Source organism: Dryobates pubescens, chromosome 38 (assembly GCF_014839835.1).
Source record: "Dryobates pubescens isolate bDryPub1 chromosome 38, bDryPub1.pri, whole genome shotgun sequence".
NCBI lineage: Eukaryota > Metazoa > Chordata > Aves > Piciformes > Picidae > Dryobates > Dryobates pubescens.
This window is the reverse complement of record NC_071649.1, coordinates 1,028,064-1,048,789: the sequence shown is the minus strand read 5'-3', so window position 1 is coordinate 1,048,789 and position 20,726 is coordinate 1,028,064. Positions and strand designations below refer to the sequence as shown.

Sequence of the window (20,726 nt, the reverse complement as noted above, 5' to 3'; positions counted from 1 at the left end):
AAGCCCTCATCCAACCTGGCCTTGAACATCCCCAGGGAGGAGGCAGCTGCAGCCTCCCTGGGCAGCCTATTCCAGAGTCCTAACACCTTCATACTGAAGAACTTCTTCCTAAGAAGCTCCAGTCTAACCCTGCTCTCCAAAGACCTCAGACTCACAGCTGAGATTTCTGTCTGAACTGTGGGGATGTTGAAAGCATTTTGGGTTTCTCAGCTCTCCAAAGAATTACAACTATATTTATTACCACCATCATACTTTTTTTACTGACTGCTTTTCATAGTGCCCTTGAGAACATGTCCAGAGAAAGGTAGCAAAGCTGGTGAGGTGTCTGGAGCACAGCCCTGTGAGGAGAGGCTGAGAGAGCTAGGGGTGTTTAGCCTGGAGAAAAGGAGGCTCAGGGGAGACCTTATTGTTGTCTACAACTACCTGAAAGGGAGGTTGTAGCCAGGTGAGGCTTGGTCTCTTCTCCCAGGCAACCAGCCCCAGAACAAGAGGACACAGTCTCAAGCTGTGTAAGGGGAGATTTAGGCATGACCATAGAAAAAGGGGAAATTTAGGCTTGACCTTAGAAAAAGATTCTTCACAGAAACAGATATTGCCCATTGGAATGGCCTGCCCAGGGAAGTGGTGGGATTCCTAGAGGTGTTTAAGAAAAACCTAGATGAGAAACTTGGTGTCACGGTCTAGCTGATCAGTTGGGGTTGGGTGATCATTGGATTTGATGATCTTGGAGGTTTCTTCCAACCTGGGTGATTCTGTAAACATGGTGGTGGAGTCACCATCCCTGGAGGTGTTCAAAAAAGGATTGGATGTGGCACTTGGAGCCACGGTTTAGTTAATCATGAGGTGTTAGGTGGTAGCTTGGACTTGATGATCTGTGGGGTATTTTTCAACCTTATTGATTCTATGATTCTATGAAGTTCTTCAGGGAGCAGGCACACACCGACACACACACACACACACACTTGGCTCTACCTGCTTTGGTTGTCACTTTCAGTAAGTAACCATCCAAATCGATCTGAAACTGCGGCGTCTTGCAAGGCAGGGAGATGCGGGTCCCGTTCCACTTCACTGTGAGGTGCTGCTGGAGGCTGATAGTGCTTCTGCCCAACACAAGCTCCACTGCCTTTGTCCAGGAGAAAGAGCGGGTCCGGCGGGCATCGTTTTTTACCAGCACCTGAAAGGGTGAGGCAGAGGAGGAGCAGTCTTTCGTCAAAACGTACTGACATGTTCCCTGAAAGTTAAATGTCCGGCCGTCAAAAGTGTTGTAGTGAGGGTCTCCAAATACAGTGCAAACGCCAGGCTCTGCAGGTGAGTGAGAAACAAAAGCGCCACGTGAGGGTCAAATCAACAACAGCAACAACAAAGCAGCAGATCAGAACTTTAGAGAATGCAACTCTCAGCCAATCTATTATCTGGATACAGAATTAACCAGGCTGGAAAAGACCTTCGAGATCATCAAACCTATCACCCAACACCAGCTAAGCAACTAAACCATGGCACCAAGTGCCTCGTCCAGGCTCTTCCTAAACACCTCCAGTGATGGTGACTCCACCACCTCCCTGGGCAGCCCATTCCAATGGCCAATCTCTCTTGCTAGGAAGAATTTCTTCCTGAAATCCAGCCTAAGCCTCCCCTGGCACAGCTTGAGACTGTGTCTTCTTGTTCTGGTGCTGCCTGCCTGGGAGAAGAGACCAAACCCCACCTGGCTACAGCTTCCTTTCAGGTAGTTGTAGATGGCAATGAGCTCTCCCCCTGAGCCTCCTCTTCTCCAGGCTAAGCAACCCCAGCTCCCTCAGCCCCTCCTCACAGGGCTGTGCTCCAGACCCCTCCCCAGCTTTGTTGCCCTTCTCTGGACACCCTCCAGCAACTCAACATCTTTCCTAAACTGAGGGGCCCAGAACTGGACACAGGACTCAAGGTGTAGCCTGACCAGTGCTGAGTACAGGGCAGAATAACTTCCCTGCTCCTGCTGGCCACACTATTCCTGATGCAGGCCAGGATGCCATTGGTCTTCTTGGCCACCTGGGCACAGTGCTGGCTCATGTTCCACTCCTCTCAACCACTACCCCCAGGTCCCTTTCTGCCTGGCTGCTCTCCAGCCACTCTGACCCCAGCCTGTAGCACTGCATGGGGTTGTCATGGCCAATGTGTAGAACCTGGCACAGAACCTGGGCTGCATCAAGAGAAGCACAGCCAGCAGGGCCAGGGAGGTGATTCTCTCCCTCTATTCTGCTCTGGTGAGATCCCACCTGGAGCACTGTGTCCAGTTCTGGAGCCTCTGTTACAGGAAGGATCTGGAGGTGCCAGAACACATCCAGAGAAGGGCCACGAGGATAAGCAGAGGGCTGGAGCTCCTCTCCTATGGAGGCAGACTGAGAGAGTTAGGGCTGTTCAGTTTGGAGATGAGAAGGCTCCAAGGAGATCTTATTGCAGCCTTCCAGTATCTGAAAAGGGCTACAAGAAAGCTGGGGAGGGACTTTTGAGGGTGTCAGCGAGTGATAGGACTGGGGGGGAATGGAGCAAACCTAGAAATGGGTGGATGCAGATTGGATGTTGGGAAGAAGTTCTTCCCCATGAGGGTGGTGAGACACTGGCACAGGTTGCCCAGGGAGGTGGTGGAAGCCTCATCCCTGGAGGTTTTTGCAGCCAGGCTGGATGCGGCTGCGAGCAAGCTGCTGTAGTGTGAGGTGTCCCTGCCCATGGCAGGGGGGTTGGAACTGGATGATCCTTGAGGTCCCTTCCAGCTCTGACTCTCTGATTCTCTGATTCTATGTTTGCAGCCATACACTGGTCAGAGAAGCTGCAGCTCTAGGTCAGGATGTTTCCCACTCGTGTCAATGATGCTGAGTTACCCTACAGTTACCCGGCAATTTGATTGGGTTGCCTTGCAATCAAAGAGAGTAGCAAAGTTATTTGCCTTGCAGCCTCCTGGTATAACAATAGGTCCTAACCACATGTCCTTGCTGCTGTTCCTGGAAGAAGGCATCTCAAGGCAGACAAATGCACACTGCTGCTGCCAGCTGGATACCCTTGGGCTCAGGCTGCTTTTGAAAGCTGATGCCTGCTCGAGGAGGAGGGCTTGGTGCAGTAACAAAATTCGACTGATCAGAGAGCTGTGAACAGCATCAATCAAAAAAAGCCACAAAACCAAATCCCAACAAAGGATAGGAGAGTAACAAGGAACACAACTTAGCCACTGAAAACAAAATAATAAATAAAATAGCCAACTAGCAATGACTCTCTGCCAAAAAAAGGCAAATTCAGACCTATAAAAAAGACACAACCTAGATGATATGGAGCAGAGGCAGGGAGTTCCTCTGCTGGATCGAGATGCAGCTCTGACTATGCTACACACATTTCTCAGCAGAGTCTTTCAGCTTAGGCAGAAGCAGCTATAATAATTCTGTTGTTTTGCTGGCTGTAAAGAGTATCCAAGAATACCTACAAGGAGACACAGACAGAAGGGCTGAAGGGGACCCCAGGAGCCATTACCATTTCCTTCTCCTTCAGCTGTAATGCAGAATCACCTGTCCCTGTGCTACTCCTGATGGATGCTTACCTAAGCTGCTCTTAAAGGGCAATCATCACAGCACCTGCACAGCTGCTTCCAGCAACCTGCTGCAGTGCTTGCCTGTCCTTACTGTAAGGTCTTCCTAAAGTCTAACCTCAGTCTCCTTCATTGCATCATGCATTGCCACCACAGAGCTGGAACCTGGGACAGTTGTACTGCATTCCTAAGTTTGTCACACACAGGCTCCTTTAGCTGAGCCACTGGCTTGTCTTGGCATCATTATTAGGGCTTTTCACTTGGCCTGGCAACGAGGGCCCCAAAGCTTTGACTTCTCGGGGACATCATGTTGGCAGCTCCACAAGAAGTCAAAATGAATCACATTGAACCAACACCTCTGGAAATCAGACCCCATAGACTTGAAAACCAAGACACTTAGATAAGACAGTTCTTTTAAGAGGATGCACTTCTGCAAGTCTCATTTTCCTCACTGATACCAATAAGGATTGCAGCAAATCTTTTCCAAAGCCTATAAAAGGATTAATTGATTCCCCATAAATTGGCAGGAACCACAGAGCTTTTATTCACCAAACAGAGTTTTAACCAATGAGGAAAAAAAAAAAGAAACCAAACATGAATTTTGTACAGAGACCAGGTGATGTTAAAGCTACTAAATCACACTAACATGCTTCTGATTTCATTATGGGATCACATAGTTGTCAGCATGGTCACAGGATATCGAGCGTAAGCCCTGTCAGGAGAGGCTGGGGGTGTTTAGCCTGGAGAAGAGGAGGCTCAGGGGAGACCTTCTTGCTGTCTACAACTCCCTGAAGGGAGGTTGTAGCCAGGTGGGGGTTGGTCTCTTCTCCCAGGCAAGCAGCACCAGAACAAGAGGACAAATGCAGCCTCTTCTCCAGGCTAAACAACCCCAGCTCCCTCAGCCTCTCCTTACAGGGCTGTGCTCCAAACCCCTCCCCAGCTCTGCTGCCCTTCCCTGGACACCTTCCAGCAACTCAACATCTTTTCTAAACTGAGGAGCCCAGAACTGGACACAGGACTCAAGGTGTGGCCTGACCAGTGCTGAGTCCAGGTCACAATGACCTCCCTGCTCCTGCTGGCCACACTATTCCTGATGCAAGCCAGGATGCCATTGGCCTTCTTGGCCACCTGGGCACACTGCTGGCTCGTGTTCAGCCTACTAACTACCAGCACTCCCAGATCCCTTTCTGCCTGGACATGTTATCCTTGCTATTAACTAACCTATCAGAAGTGGGAGGCCATCTCTTCACCTAAGCAAGTGGCCAAGAGGCAAGACATGAGCGGACCAAACATAATTTAGAGATGTGCAAGTAAAATGGATAGCACCAGTGGGATCCAAAGGCAATATTTAGTTTTAATTTCTAATGTGTTAGGCAGGGCAATGCTTTATGTTATGTTACATTGTGTCACATCATATGTCAACCTGATGGAGTGCAGTTAAAATAAAAAAGAATGTATTTTGGACCGGGGAGCTGAATGTCTGATCCAAATTTTGCTGTTTTCTTTAATAACCAAGGAAATGGGGCCGAGGGGGAGGAAAGGGGGGAGAAGGGAAAATCTACCTAAAGCCGGTCCGAATAATTGATTCTCTGATATCACCGTGTAAAACATACTTGAAAGGCCCTGCTAAAGTGGGGGGGGGGGGGGGGTTAAAAGGAAAAGGAGAAAAAGGAAAAAGAGAGAAGGGCAAGGAAGCTGGTGAGGGGCCTGGAATACAAGCCCTGTGAGGAGAGGCTGAGGGAGCTAGGGGAGTTTAGCCTGGAGGAGAGAAGTCTCAGGGGAGACCTTATTGCCTTCTACAACTACCTGAAGGGAGGTTGTAGCCAGGTGGGGGTCAGTCCATTCTTCCAGGCAGTGTCTCCCAGACAAATTGTGCCAGGGGAGGTTCAGGCTGGATATGAGGAAGAAGTTCTTCCCAGAAAGAGAGATTGGCCATTGGAATGTGCTGCCCAGGGAGGTGGTGGAGTCACCATCCCTGGAGATCATCAAGAAAAGCCTGGGTGAAGCACTTAGTGCCATGGTCTAGTTGATTGGATAGGGCTGGGTGATAGGTTGGATGATCTTGGAGGTCTCTTCCAACCTGGTTGACTCTATGATTCTATGAAAAACCAAACCTCCACACCTTGCAAGAGCATGTGTGATAGCTCAGGCACTGCCAGGAAGCAGAACTGCCTGGGCTAGATATAAACCTTCAATACCGGGTGGAACACGACTCCAAAGGACAGGCAACATGAAAAGAGTTCCTGCCATTTTTAGGGTTGAAGTTGTTTATTTCCTTTTGGGAGTGTTTCAATCATATAATGTTCTATGGTTTGTGCCTTTCCTTTTTTTCTTTTACCCCTCTCCCCTCCCCTTCTGAAACAAACCAGGCTTTCTGCTTAGCTGGTGTTATACTCCATTGGACGCTACTGCTTCTCTAGGTAGGACTGTGTGTGACTTGCCTCTCTGCTGGGACATAACAGATGGAGAGGTGTTGCTGCATCACCAGAGCTACATTTCCCAGTGCTGGAGTAGGAGTTTTGTTAGCCTGGGCTAACAAACCATAGGGTGAAGATCTCTCTTCTTTTTCTCCTCTCTACAGTAACTTGTCCCCACCTTACTGCAGATACTCCTTGCCTCTATCAGCTGTCTAGGGTAGAGTTAGAAAAAGACAATCACAGAATTACAGGAACGTTCCAGTTGGAAAAGACCCTCAGGATCACTGAGTCCAACCAATAACCCTACTCTGCAAGGGTCACCCCTAAACCATATCCTCAAGCACCACATCCAAACAACATTTGAACACATCCAAGGTTGGCAACTCAACCATCTCCCTGGGCAGCCTATATGCCATACACCCCCCCTGAGACTCTGCCAGCTTTCAACTATTTTCATCTTAGGAGCTTTCTGAGCTAGAAATGCCTTCTCTTTATTTAATAACCTTTGCTAGGCTTCTTTTCTGTGAGTTTGTCCAGTCTCGCCCCAAACCCCAAAGTATTTTTAGCATCTCCGACATTCTTGGGCAAAGTACCTGAAGAACCACTGCCTCTTGCTTGAGTTGAACCTCACATTCACAAGCTTTGATGCCTTCTTTTGCTCATCTACACGTGCACATGAAGGTAAATACACCCATTCCTTCTCTGTCCCTGAAACCCCTGGATTTTCCAATGGAGGGCCCCAGCGCTGTGATTTTCAAAGAGCCTTAGGCACTCAACTCCCATTAAACATTATTGGGAGCTGGCTGCAAAACCATCTCTAAACCTCTTTTGGAAGTCTTGCATTTAGGCTCCCAAATCAGTATTCAAAACTTCTGGCTTCCACAAAAGCTTCTGGGAGCTCAGCAGTTTTCACATTTATTTTTAAAGCAACTAAATAAGGACTTCACACTTTTATATTTGACAATCTTAAACTACATGTGTGATTCATGCAGCTCACTCAACTACCACCTAAGGCTCTACAGCTTACTTGCAAACTAATAATAATAGTATTTAGGTGCTAAAGTGAACACTACAGAACTCTTGGCATGCCTTCCTTGCATTCACAAATCACACACCCAATCCAAATGAAATAGTGACTTTCATTACAAAAGGTAACAGGAAAGGTAACTGTGGGCAAGGAGCCCTGGGTTTGAAAACACATTTTTCTGTACAGAAAAAAGGAAGCTGAAGAAGCAACAGCAAGGAAAACAACCTTTTAGCATCCCATGAGTGTGGCAGTTTTAGGCTATGCCTGGCAAAGTTAATATTGGGGGAGGAGGGGGGAAATTTCAACCCACCACAATGAGCTGTAACATACTCTCATAGGGAAACAAAACAAAGCAAAAGTTTATGAAACCACAACTTATTTGGGCCAATGTGGTGGGATAAAAGTCCTGGAAGACAACTCATTTCTAGTAAGTAATGAATTAAGTGGTTCTTAACTTTACTTAGAATGCTACTTCATGAATTTAGTAGTTGCCAAAAAGTACCCTTCTGCCTTCCACCCAACGCCTCCACACACCCAGACAGTGTTTAGCCTTTCTAGAAAGACTGTATATATATGTGACCGTTTGAGGCTGTGCCTTTAAGGAAGGGGCACTCTGGCTAAATGTTTATAAATATTCTGTATTCTAAATGAATTTCATTGGTAGGATTATGGGGGAGTGAGATTGTTAGACCCAGAGCGGCTGGAACTTTTGGGCAGTTTCCTCCCTTCGCTCTCCCTTTCAGCTGGACTGCTTCTGGCCAACTAACAGATAAGAGATACTAACTCCTTGTACCTAGGCCTCCGTCTGCCTTGCTAACTACCCTTTTCTCTTTTCTAACCCTCTTTGGGGGAGAAGGGAGGTAGGGGGGTGAAGGGGGCACAGGGGGAAGTCCCCTCTGTTGGGGGTCTGGTTTCTGATTGTCTTTATTTGCTGTATATTTCTATATATATTGTAAATACCTGTATATATTGTGTTATATATAATCTGCTTCCTATATATGCTTGTAAATATAGTCTGCTTTCTCCAACTGAGTTTAGTTGTGGTTTCTTACTCTGTGGGGGAGGGAGAGCAAGGCCCTCTCTCAACCTACCACAATATATATACAAAAATATATAAATATATATCTTATATATATATTTTATATATATATCTATACACACACACACTGCTTGGTGAAGGCCAGGCAGACATTCAGCACACACATCCTGACCAGCAGAGAGCCTGTTGGATGGGCGGCCAGCACGCTTGTAGCTCCGGAGCAGCCACAGGATATATTGTCTCTAGCTGGGTTTATTGTTTGTTGGGATATAAAGGAAATGGGACACAAATCCATAGGAAACCAGGCTCTGTTAGCTCTGGTGTTCATGGAATAGCTTGTTTTCTTTTTTTTTTTTTTTTCAGGAGATCAGAGCAGTCAATTGAAGTCCAAGATGTCCAGATGTCTGGTCACACTCTTCTAGGTTTGTAGCTAGTTAAGAGTGGCCAAGAAAAATATACTTTAAATTATAACTAAAATTGGTTTGGACATTTTCTAAGGAAGGAGAGAGAGGGAAAAAGAAGGGGAAAAAACTCAACCCACCAAGTTTACCAGCTAAGGGTGTTCTAGCTGCACAACTATAATCCAAAAAAGATCTCTGTTTTTTGAGACATAAAATAAACCCTTTGAATGCAATTAGCCCATATGCAGAATTAAGCCCTAAATCAAACAGTGCACGTTATTAACTTCTGAAAAGCAGCTACAGAACAGGCATAATAGAGTTTCATTAGCTTTGCTGTAAAAAATGCACAGCCAGAGAGTACTTCCCTCATAACTGCTGCATAGTGCAGCTTGATATAATACACATTACAATGTGCGGTGTCAAAAAACTCCCCAGGAGCCTTTATGGTCTATTTCATAAATAAAATAGCTCTTCCAATTTGTCCAAATACATATTTATACAGTAGACCATCACAGCTGAAATGGCTGAGGAGGTAAAAGCACGAACAGCATTCCAGTATGAATAAACAATTGCAGTCTCCTTGCTGATGTATTTCTCCATGGCAAGGAAACAACAGAGGAAAGAGGTCCAGCAGGGGCCTAGGTGGCCCTTCCGTGCCACTCTCTGCTCTCACAGGTACCCACAAGGCATACCCTCTTTTTTGCATGTTGGAGAAGGGTTTTCTTTTAGCTTTCAGTGTTTCTATAAAAACACATTAAAAGATGCAGGACCAGGTGAGGTATCAATCTTCTAAGGCTAGGTCCGAACACCACAGAAACATTCAGGTTGGAAGTGACCCTCAGGATCACCAAGTCCGACCCAAAACCCTACTCTACAAGGCTCACCCCTAAACCATAGAATCATAGAATTGTTAGGGTTGGAAGGGGCCTCAAGGATCATCCAGTTCCAAACTCCCTGCCATGGGCAGGGACACCTCACACTACAGCAGCTTGCTCACAGCCACAGCCAGCCTGGCTGCAAAAACCTCCAGGGATGAGGCTTCCACCACGTCCCTGGGCAACCTGTGCCAGTCTCTCACCACCCTCATGGGGAACAACTTCTTCCTAATATCCAATCTCAATCTATCTATTTCTAGTTTTGCCCCTAAACCAGAGCCCCAAGCACCACATCCAAACCACCTTGAAACACAGCCAGGCTTGGTCACTCCACCACCTCCCTGGGCAGCTCATTCCAATCCCTGACCACTCGATATGAAAAAATGTTTCCTACTCTCCAGTCTAACCCTACCCAGTCACAGCTTGAGGCCATTGCCTCTTGTTCTATCCCTAATTACCTGTGAGAAGGGACCAGCAGCAGCCTCTCCACAGTGTCCTTTCAGGGAGTTGTAGACAGCAATGAGGTCTCCTCTCAGCCTCCTCTTTTCCACACTAACCATCCCCAGCTCCTTCAGTTCTCTTCATCAGATTCATTCTCCAGGCCCTTCCCAGCTTCCTTGCCCTCCTCTGCCCTGGCTCCAGCACCTCCATCTCTCTCTTGTGCTGAGGTGCCCAAAACTGGACACAATACTCCAGGTGTGGCCTCCCCAGGGCTGAGTCCCAGGGGACAATCCCCTCCCTGCTACTGCTGGTCATTTTATCCATTAAAAAGGCTGAAGAATGATTTGTAATGAACAAAATTCCCTGCCCCTTCAGCTGAGGAGGTAAAGCCCAAACAGCATGTCAGTATGAATAAACAATTGAGAGCTTATAGAATAGAATAAAACAGGTTGGAAAAGACCTCAGAGATCATTGAGTCCAACCTATCACCCAACACCATCTCATCAACTAAACTATGGTACCAAGTGCCTCATCCAGGCTCTTCTTAAACACCTCCAGTGGTGGTGACTCCACCACCTCCATGGACAGCACATTCCAATAGCCAATCTTTCTTTCTGGGTCGAATTTCATCCTAATATCCAGCCTAAACCTCTCCTGGCACAGCTTGAGACTGTGTCCTCTTGTTCTGGTGCTGGTTGCCTAGGAGAAGAGACCAACCCCCACCTGGCTACAACCTCCCTTCAGGGAGTTGTAGGCAGCAAGAAGGTCTCCCCTGAGCCTCCTCTTCTCCAGGCTAAGCAACCCCAGCTCCCTCAGCCTCTCCTCACAGGGCTGTGCTCCAGACCCCTCCCCAGCTTTGTTGCCCTTCTCTGGACACCTTCCAGCATCTCAACATCTTTCCTAAACTGAGGGGCCCAGAACTGGACACAGTGAAGGTGGAGGAAGCTTTCATACTGCATGCTGTCATTTCAGCCAGGCCTAGCAATTCTGCTTGGTCGAGAACCAAGATTTCACCTCCCCTGCAAATTCCCATCTTTGTCTGGAGCTGAGAGGACTTTGTTAGGCTTATTTGAGCTCAGGTTTAGTGTTTTCTTTCTTTAATATGAAAATGACCTGGGTCTAACGCAGGATTACTAATTTATGGAACTGACGTCAGCAGTGAGTTTTCTAAATCAAGCCCCAAAGAGTACATTTCATTACATTCATTTTTACAGCAGCATAAACTAAACTGTTGAATTTTCCACTGCTATGACCACTGTGTTTAATTAGTGATAACTGTAAGCCAGCCACGGAGCTTAAGCAGCAACATGCCAAAACTAACCACAGTTAACTTAGGCAACAGTAGACAAAAGAGACTCTCCAGCCCTTTAGGAGACATGGTACTTTTTCCCTCTGCAACAAACTGCTTTGAAAATAATCCTTTGAAATTTTTTTTAGGGTCTTTTTCTTTTTTTTTTTTTTTTTTTTCTGTCTCCTTTTTCTTTCTTTATTTTTTTTTCAGTTTAAAATGTATCCTTTAATAACTTGACTGGTTTTGACCCACTTCACAGAAACTGGCTGCATTGAAACGGCACTCAAAGCTCTCCTGTGTACAGTATGTTCTTGTACCTCCTATGTTGTTTTTACTTTGGAAAAATTAATATCTGCTGGACTGCCAGAAATGTCTGGAGTGCTAAAATGTGCAGAGAGGATCAACACAAGTGGGCGGGAGAGGGAAAGGGCTGGGCTGTGCCCGCACATCTTATCAGAAACTGTCTGAATTACTGATGGTGCTAATTACTGAGATAGTGATCATCACTGGAATCCTTGTCTTTTGTCTGTCTCATGGTCATGATGAGATTTATGGCACAAAGGTGGAACTAATTCCTCGCAAAGGCCGACTGTTAAAATGCTAGTTACAACAGATAGTGGTAGCCACCTCTGCTCTGTAGTAGTGGGTAGCTCAGCTTTTGAAATAGAATAGAATAGAATAGAATAGAATAGAATAGAATAGAATAGAATAGAATAGAATAGAATAGACCAGACCTAACCAGGTTGGAAAAGACCTCCAAGATCATCAAGTCCAACCTATCACCCAACACAATCTAATCAGCTAAACCACGGCACCAAGTGCCTCTTCCAGGCTCTTCTTAAACACCTCCAGTGGTGGTGACTCCACCACCTCCCTGGGCAGCACATTGCTATGGCCAATCTCTCTTTCTGGGAAGAATTTCTTCCTAACATCCAGCCTAAACCTCCCCTGGCACAGCTTGAGACTGTGGCCTCTTGTTCTGGTGCTGGGTGCCTGGGAGAAGAGACCAACCCCCACCTGGCTACAACCTCCCTTCAGGTAGTTATAGACAGCAATAAGGTCTCTTCTGATCCTCCTCTTCTCCAGGCTAAGCAACCTCAAATCCTTCAGCCTCTCCTCACAGGTCTGTGTTCCAGATCTCTCCCCAACTTTGTTGCCCTTCTCTGGACATGTTCAAGAGTCTCAATGTCCTTAAATTGAGGGGCCCAGAACTGGACCCAGTACTCAAGGTGTGGCCTAACCAGTGCTGAGTACAGAATGACTTCCCTGCTCTTGCCTGATAAAAGCTGGGAATGCCTTTTCATCACAAAAGTTAGAAGCAGCTCGACATCAGCTCTACTCCAAATTCTACCTGGGTCCATAGTGAGACACCACACCCAAAAAAGGTCCACTTTGTTCCCTGGGCAACAGAGAAGCATGCCACTGTGGGACAGCCTCCCAGCCTCATGTATCCCCTGTTCAATGCAGCCAGGACCATTAAAAGAGGCTAATGGAATAAAGTTGTTTATCCTGAAGGCTTCCCAGGGACCCAGGAGCATTCTGCCAGTACTTAGAAGGAGGTTACTGGGAAGACGGATGCCAGGCTCTTTACAGATCTGCATGGCAGGAGGACAAGCCAAGGATAATGGTCTGCTCTTAATTTCACGTGTCTTATAGCCATGACCATTCCCTTTTTACAGCATCGAGAAGTTTTCACTTTTCAGGTAACCAAGTTGCCAGATAAGTTATTTTCACTTTGAAGAAATCAACTTTTTGCCGCCTTCTCTGATGCAAAAAATGACCACAAGGCATCATTCTCTCTCAGCCCCTGTCCTGCCTTCTTTTAAACTTCTTGCAACAGAGGCTCTCCAGCACTTTGAGGGAATGGCTGGCCCCATTATTTCCACCACCCTTTCCCCTTGCTCCTGTATGTTACAAAGGAACACCTAAGGAAGGTTAAACAAGACTGAAACATAAGAACAGAAGCAAGACGGAGATCAGTAAGTTCAGGTCACTAATGACATGCCATAGAATCATAGAGTGGTTTGAGTTGGAAGGAACTTCCAAGGGTCATCTCGTCCAACCCCCCTGCAGTGAGCAGGGACATCCTCCACTAGATCAGGTTGCCTAGAGCCCTGTCAAGCCTGACTTTGAGTAGCTCCAAGGATGGGGCCTCAGCTACCACCCTGGGCAACCTGTCATGTTTGAGCAGAGGTGTATGCAAATTTCTTCTCCCTTGAAACCTTAAGGTGGAAATGACAGCTGGTCAGCTGAATCCTCTTTCATTTCTCTCTCTGCTCGGTATTATTTCAAGTGTTTCTGAGGTTGACACTTGTATTTAATTTCATTTTTGTAATGCAGATTTGCAAATTGGATTTATTTTATCGCAAGTTACAGGTTTCAAAATAATGGAGCTGCAGAGAGGAAACCCAGGTACTTAGCATATGGAATTTGTGCAATGCTAGAGCACCCAGAAGTGAGCTGATCAGCAAACCACAGAATCACAGAAACATTCAGGTTGGAAAAGCCCCTCAGGATCACCAACTCCAACCCAGAACCCTACGCTACAAGGGTCACCCCTAAACCACAGCCCCAGGCACCACATCCAAACGACCTTGAAACACATCCAGGCTTGGTGACTCCACCACCTCCCTGCACAGCTCATTCCAATCCCTAACCACTCTTGCTGGGAAACAAATTTTCCTACTGTCCAGTCTAAACCTACCCAGGCACAGCTTGAGGCCGTTCCCTCTTGGTTTATCACTAATTACCTGGGAAAACAGACCAGCACCAGCCTCTCCACAATGTCTATTCAGGTAGTTGTAAGAGAGAAATTTTGATGATTTTAGTCAAAAGAAAAAGAAACACTTTCTTTAAAAACCTGAAAAATCCTAGAAAATCCTAACTTCCCCATTTTAGGAGTCTGTCCTTATTGGGTAAAATACTTAAATGTTTCCTGAAGGAAATAGATAATTATATCCTGTGAACTTCAGTGACGAGAGACCTCTCTGTTGACTTAAATAGAACAAGACCACAGAATTGTAAGGGTTGGAAGGGACCTCAGGATCATCTAGTTCCAACCCTACTGCCATGGACAGGGACACCTCACACTACAGCAGCTTGCTCACTGCCACATCCAGCCTGGCTGCAAAAACCTCCAGGGATGAGGCTTCCACCACCTCCCTGGGCAACCTGTGCCAGTTTCTCACCACCCTTGTGGGGAAGAACTGAATCTACCCATTTCTAGTTTTGTTCCATTCCCCCCAGTCCTATAACTCCCTGACACCCTCAAAAATCCCTAGCCAGCTTTCTTGTAGCCTCTTGCACATACTGGAAGGCCACAATTAGGTCTCCTCAGAGCCTTCTCTTCTCCAAACTGAACCCCAACTCTCTCAGCCTGTCATGACATCAGAGCAGCTCCAGCCCTCTGCTCATCCTCATGGCATTTGTGGAGTGCTTTGCTGACTAGGAGGGAACACAGATGATGCCATGAGATGATCATTCCTGACGTGAAGAGTAAAGGGAAAAAGGTGATGGTTGAGCCAAACATCACACAGCCAGGGCAGCAGCCTTATACTGTGCTTCCCACTGCTGCCCCAGACTGTGTCTCAGGTTACTGCACACCTTGTTTTAACTCACAAACCATCTGCAAACGTGTTGGATTCTATATACACATAGCTAGGCTGTTGATTACAGCTATGAAAGATATCCAGCCCTAAAAGTTGTTTACTTTATTACCTACAAATTTCACAGGACAACTAGAGCCTTGAAAAAGAAGCACCTGAAATTAGGCAAAACTAGTGTCATTTGGAATTGAAAAAAAATACTAAAATAAATAGAATAAAATAAAATAGAATAAAATAAATATACAATAAAATAAATATACAATAAATGCAATTAAAATAAATAAATAAATTTAAATTTCAGTTACATAAAATGACTAAGAATTTAAATTTAAATTACATTAAAAATTAAATTTAAATTACATTTGCAAAAAAAATATTTAAAGGTAAACTATAGTTAGAAAAAATAAAGATAATCAAAATGAAATTTAAATTACAGTTAGATAAATAACATAAAAAATTAAACTTGTATTGAATTTACAAAAAAATCAATATTTAAATGTAAATTATAGTTAGAAAAAATAATTGTAATAAAAATTAAATTTAAATTACAGTTAGATAAAATAAATAACAAAAAATAATTTTGAATTGAATTTACAAAAAATCAATAAAATACATTTTAAATAGAAATTACATTTAAATAAAGTAAAAATTTAAATTACATTTAAATAGAAAAATAAAATAAGAAATTAAATTAAAATAACATAAAAAATAAATTTCAATTAATTTAAATGAAATAAAATTAAAATTTCAATTCAAATTAAATAAAAATTAAATGTAAGTTTACAAAAAAATTTAACTTAAATTGCATTTAAATAAAATAAATAGAACAAAAATTTAAATTTAAATTACATTTAAATAAAAAATAATATAAGAATTTAAATTTAATTAAAATAAAAAACAAATTTCAATTAAATTTAAATGAAATAAAATTAAAATTTCCATTTAATTTAAATAAAAAATAAATTTAAATTAAATCTATCAAAAAATAAATAATTTTCAAACTGAAATTGCATTTAAATAAAATCAATACAACAAAAATTTAAATTTAAATTACATTTAAATAGAAAAAAAATTAAGAATTTAAATTTAAATAAAATAAAAAATAAATGTCAATTAAATTTAAATGAAATAAAATTAACATTTCAATTTAAATTAAATTTAAAAATAAATTTAAATTAAACTTACCAAAAAATAAATAAAATCATTTTTAAACTTAAATTGCATTTAAATAAAATCAATCGAACAAAATTTAAATTTAAATTACATTTAAGTAGAATGAAATATAATATAAAAATAACCTAAATAAAATGCAAAGCAAAATAACTAAACCAAAAATAAAATAAATGCAAAACTAAAATGGAAATTAAAATAAGACCAAAAAAAAAAAATCACAATGAAATTGACATGAAATAAAATAAGCAAATCAAATGAAATAAAATAGATAATAGTTTAAAAACAAATTAATTAAATGGGGGGGGAAAGAAGAGAAGAGGAAGAGAAGAGGAAGAGAAGAGGAAGAGAAGAGGAAGAGAAGAGGAAGAGAAGAGGAAGAGAAGAGGAAGAGAAGAGGAAGAGAAGAGGAAGAGAAGAGGAAGAGAAGAGGAAGAGAAGAGGAAGAGAAGAGGAAGAGAAGAGGAAGAGAAGAGGAAGAGAAGAGGAAGAGAAGAGGAAGAGAAGAGGAAGAGAAGAGGAAGAGAAGAGGAAGAGAAGAGGAAGAGAAGAGGAAGAGAAGAGGGAAAAAGAAAATAAATACCCAGGCATTTTCATTTCAAATTTACAGATTTATAGGAGGCAGAAACTGTGGCTAGCAATAATTACCTGCCCTTCACCCACCTCTAGCAAGAGGGCAGGGGAGCAAACATACTTCTACTGCTTTTACCTCCTCTGAAAGAATAAATACATTTAAAAACCAAAAAAGAATGTAAAGAATGTGAAGCAAGAACTTACTTTCAGTGCAAATAGGACAGCATCCTTTTCTGTTCAGGATTTTACCCTAGTTGGGAGAAAGACAGAACTGATTTAATGAGAGTTCTTTGGAGCGCTGGCTGTGTTGTGCTGTGAGGCTGGAGAAGCCTTTGAAAAGAGCTGGGGCCGTGTTTGAACTCAGCACCCTGCTCACAGCTTCAAACATCAGGTGCTACAAGCAGACACAACTATTCAAGAGAGCTTCCTGGCAGCCTTATATAAGAAATGAAACGCTCTAAGGCTTCTCTGTTACCACTTTTTTCTTTAGAGACAGTGTGAAAGGATTTTGGAGTCATGTTCCCCTTGGATATCTAAAGCAGATTAGTCACTGGGATAACAAGACCGTTAGCTTTTCCCTCACCTCCCAGATCACACTCATTGCCCATGCACACACTTCTAGTCACCGCACAGAGGCTCCATCCCCACAGTCCCTCCAAATCATCCCATTTTCCTCTGAAAAGGAAGGAGGCGCTGGTAAAGATCAGGTTTGGCCACATTTCTTTCCTTCATGGCTAACTCTTGTGGTCTCTCCCACCAAATCTCATTCCCGATCATGGACCAACAACCCCAGGGGGCATGCATCCAAGCACATGCAACATCTAAAAGCAAACAATTTGGTCTAGCCACACCAATATGGACAACAGGTTCAAGTCTTCATTTACTCCTCTGCCCAGGCCAGTTTTATTTATGGTTGTGTCATATTCAAGGCTGGCTAGGAGCAGAAGACATGCCTTTGTGTATGCACATCCATGCTCCTTTCGGATCTTCACCTGGTTTTACTGGCATTCCCTAAAGATAACCATAAGCAAGAGGACAGGCTTGGAAAATTTCAGACTGAATGATGTGGTTTTCCAAGCAAAAATTGGCAGGGGCTTTAACAGAACTTATGGTGATATTGGACCTCACACACATTCCCATGCAGGGATGTAAGAGGCATATGGAGCTGTGCTGCTGTCCCCAGCACTGACCCTTCGCTCTGACAGCAGCTGAACACTGATTAAGTCTCCATTGTTCCAGACCAAGCAGGTGAGCAAGGAGCAACCAGCAAGAACAAGCAAGCAGATTTGTGCTGTTCTGCCCACTCAGCAATGCAGACAAGCTCATGAAAACAGACCAAGAAATCAGTTGCAGGTCTATGAAGAGAGCAGGAAAGGGGGGGACAAACAGCAAGCCCTATTGCTGTCTGCCTAGCTTTCTGGCTACGGTGCTGCCAAGCTCAGCCAACACACATGGCAAGAAATAAACCCCAAGTATCTGCTGGACTGGAGCGAAGCGTGCTTTGTCCTGCTCATGCTTGATGTACCCAGATGACATGAATGAGATCTTGGTAATGAGTGCAATTGGGCTCATCATCTGCAGGGCATAAAAGTCAGCCTGAGCTTGCCTTTGAACCTGCAACTGTATTTGAACAAGATTTGAGGCACATCTGGACTTGAGCAAAGGGCTGGATCAGAGTTACACTGGCAGCATGGGCAATGCTTAGATGTTTGTGTGACCACAGGCCCCACAGCAAGGAGAATGAGGCTGCAGCTAGGAGACTCCCAAGCACCTGCTAGGCTAAAATCCTTCAAAGAGGAATGGTTAAGGTCACACTTACTTGCATGAATGGAAGACGTGCAGCTGAATGCTACAGGCTGCACTGTACAGCCTTACCTCTCCTTTTAAGAAAAGAGTTCAACTCATCAGTGGAGCTGGAAGCAGCAAGAATTCAAGTGAAATTGGAATCTCCAAGGCAGCCTGCTGAGGCTGGATACTTGAGCCACCATGTTGGCCCGAGATCCTGTTTTTGTCTTGCAGAAGAAGGAAACCCATTATTGCTAACATGTGCTGCAAGAGTTCGTTAGCATTGAGGGTTCCCTTAGGACTGGGCTAAGTGATGTGATCCCATTTTTCCCTATGAATATTTATAAGCAGACCACATTTGAGTCTATTTATTTTCTGGGATTTTTCTTCTTCTTTATGAGGTTTTCAAATTTATGTCTGAGGTTTTAATTTTCTCCCTTTTTTTTTTTTAAGGCAAGACTAATTGGGGGAGGGGGGAGGGGGAGGGGAAGGGAGTTGTTTGGTTGTGCAATAGCAACAGCTGTTGTTTTTTTGTGCCTCGTTTGGCACTGGAGTAAAAACAGCAACTTTTTGTTTGTAACAATAACAGATGTGCATGACATTAAATGCAGTCTGTGCTGGAGATGGGTGAACGTGTTCTGAATAAAGTTTTAACTCACTTGAAGTTCACGGGTTCAAAATTTACCCACACATTGGAAGTCTGCAAATGTCTTCACATGCTGTGAATTTAATTCTATTAACTTCTGCAGGGCCTTGGAGCTCAGAAAAGGCTGCACACTGAAAAAGTCACCAGGCTTCCCCCCAGCAGCACACAAAGAGTCACGTCCGTGACCACTGACCAACACCTTAGGCTTACACTGCTAGTAGGAAATGCAAAGAAGAGGCGAGGCAGAAAATTATAAGGAAGGTTAGTGAGAAAGGAGGTGGCACAAGGCAAGAAATAGCAAAGGAAAGGTCTGAAGGATCTCTGAAACTCAGCCTTGCCAGGTGTTGAGATTACTCCCTTTCCATGAAGTGTTTAAGCAAGTGTTTAAATGTAAGCACACGTGGAAAGCCTACTAACTTCAGCAGGGCTGGACATGTGTTTAGTGGCTTTCCTGGATGGGTGCCAGCATGTCCTGCACCTTGCAGGCTGACACTCCAGGTAACTGAGTGGAGTGGAGTCAGCAACCAGGGAGCAGGACACGTAAAGCGCAGACCACAAGGCTCCCTGGAAGCCCGAGGAGGTCCAATGTTACTGTAAGTATGACAGGAGGGATTGCTTTTGCAAGATGCATTGCCTCCACTGCAGATGAAACGAAGCTAAGCAAGACACTTCCTACAATTACTGATACAAGATTCAGCGCTCCAAAAAGCAAACAGCAAAAGAAACAGAACAAAAATGTGCCCAGCCCTTTGAAGAAGTGAAAGAAAGGGCAGAAACAGTCTTTGAAAATAGGTCAGGCAGTCACCGACACATTGAATAACACAAACAGTTGCAGGGCATTGGAAATGTCTGTGGAATTACCACTTTGAAACCCATCCTTTCAAGAAACAATTGGCCCAAATCTATGTTTGATTAATCAAATTATATTCCATCACCACAAAAGCCCCACAACATCAGGCAAAGAGTATTAAGACTGCACGGTAAAGCATTTAGGCCAAGGAATAATACTGTAGGTTCCTTGTGAATCTTCAAGCCTTTCACACTCAGTCATGTGTATCCTAACACTGTCTTAATGAGATGACTTTATGTGGCCTGATACCCTAAGGGACACTAAACAGCATCTTATTCCACAGCAGCCTTCACTAGTCAGGAGAGGCTGCTTACTGCCAGAAATACTGTGAAGAGAGAAGAGAAATGGACTTCACAGCCCTGCAGCTTGCAGGGACAGCAGAGTAACTCTGTGCACGATACCCAGACTTTAAGCAGCAGCATCATTAATACCTATTAACCTTGCATAATGTGGTGTGTTTAATTAATGCTGCTAGACTCATGACAGAATCTCTCATTGGTATGAGTGGGGCACAGATGAACAGTAAAAGATGTAAACCCATTAGAGTAGACTGTTTGCTTTAAATCACTTGGTACCCACTTGGAACAGGAAAATAAATCTCACTCAAGAGTTTGCATTCTTTCTCCTACTTGTCCTTTCAATTTAGCTTGCAGGGGCAGAAATGTAACGTGTGCCTGTGGAGGAAGGTGAGCTTGTGTGCAGCTTGCTGTAGGCTCCAGTTTAAGGGAGGTGGGGAACAAGATGACTGGTTAGGGACTGGAGGAAATGGTGCTGCAGGGTCACAAAGCTGGTCTCTTCAGCGCCTAAGCAACTGGACCTTGTCTGACAACTCAGCTTGGAGGTCTTGGACAGTTTCAGACTTCACGTTAACCTTGGAACAGATCATGCAGCAGAGCTGTTTGAGGTCACTGGTGAGTCAGAAATGCTGTCACAGGACTGTGGATGGCAAATTTTTGCCCAGCACAAGGAGTGTGGCCAGCAAGCTCAAGAGAGGGAATTCTGCCCCTTTACTCTGCTCTGCTGAGACCCCACCTCAAATACTGCATCCAGTTCTGGTGT

General features: G+C 44.1%; 1 protein-coding gene across 2 annotated transcripts in view; it reads right to left on the bottom strand.

Annotated features, from left to right (window-relative positions):
* BMPER (BMP binding endothelial regulator) overlaps positions 1-20,726 on the bottom strand; it is a 198,251-nt gene that overhangs the window by 63,352 nt on the left and 114,173 nt on the right. Inside the window, exons 11-12 of one of the 2 annotated variants that reach the window (XM_054177146.1) lie at positions 16,591-16,636; positions 973-1,302 (exon numbers count right to left, since the gene is read on the bottom strand). In XM_054177146.1, coding sequence (XP_054033121.1) covers positions 973-1,302; positions 16,591-16,636 — 376 coding nt within the window. The remainder of the gene's footprint in view (positions 1-972; positions 1,303-16,590; positions 16,637-20,726) is intronic. The other variant, XM_054177147.1, reaches the window with a different exon arrangement.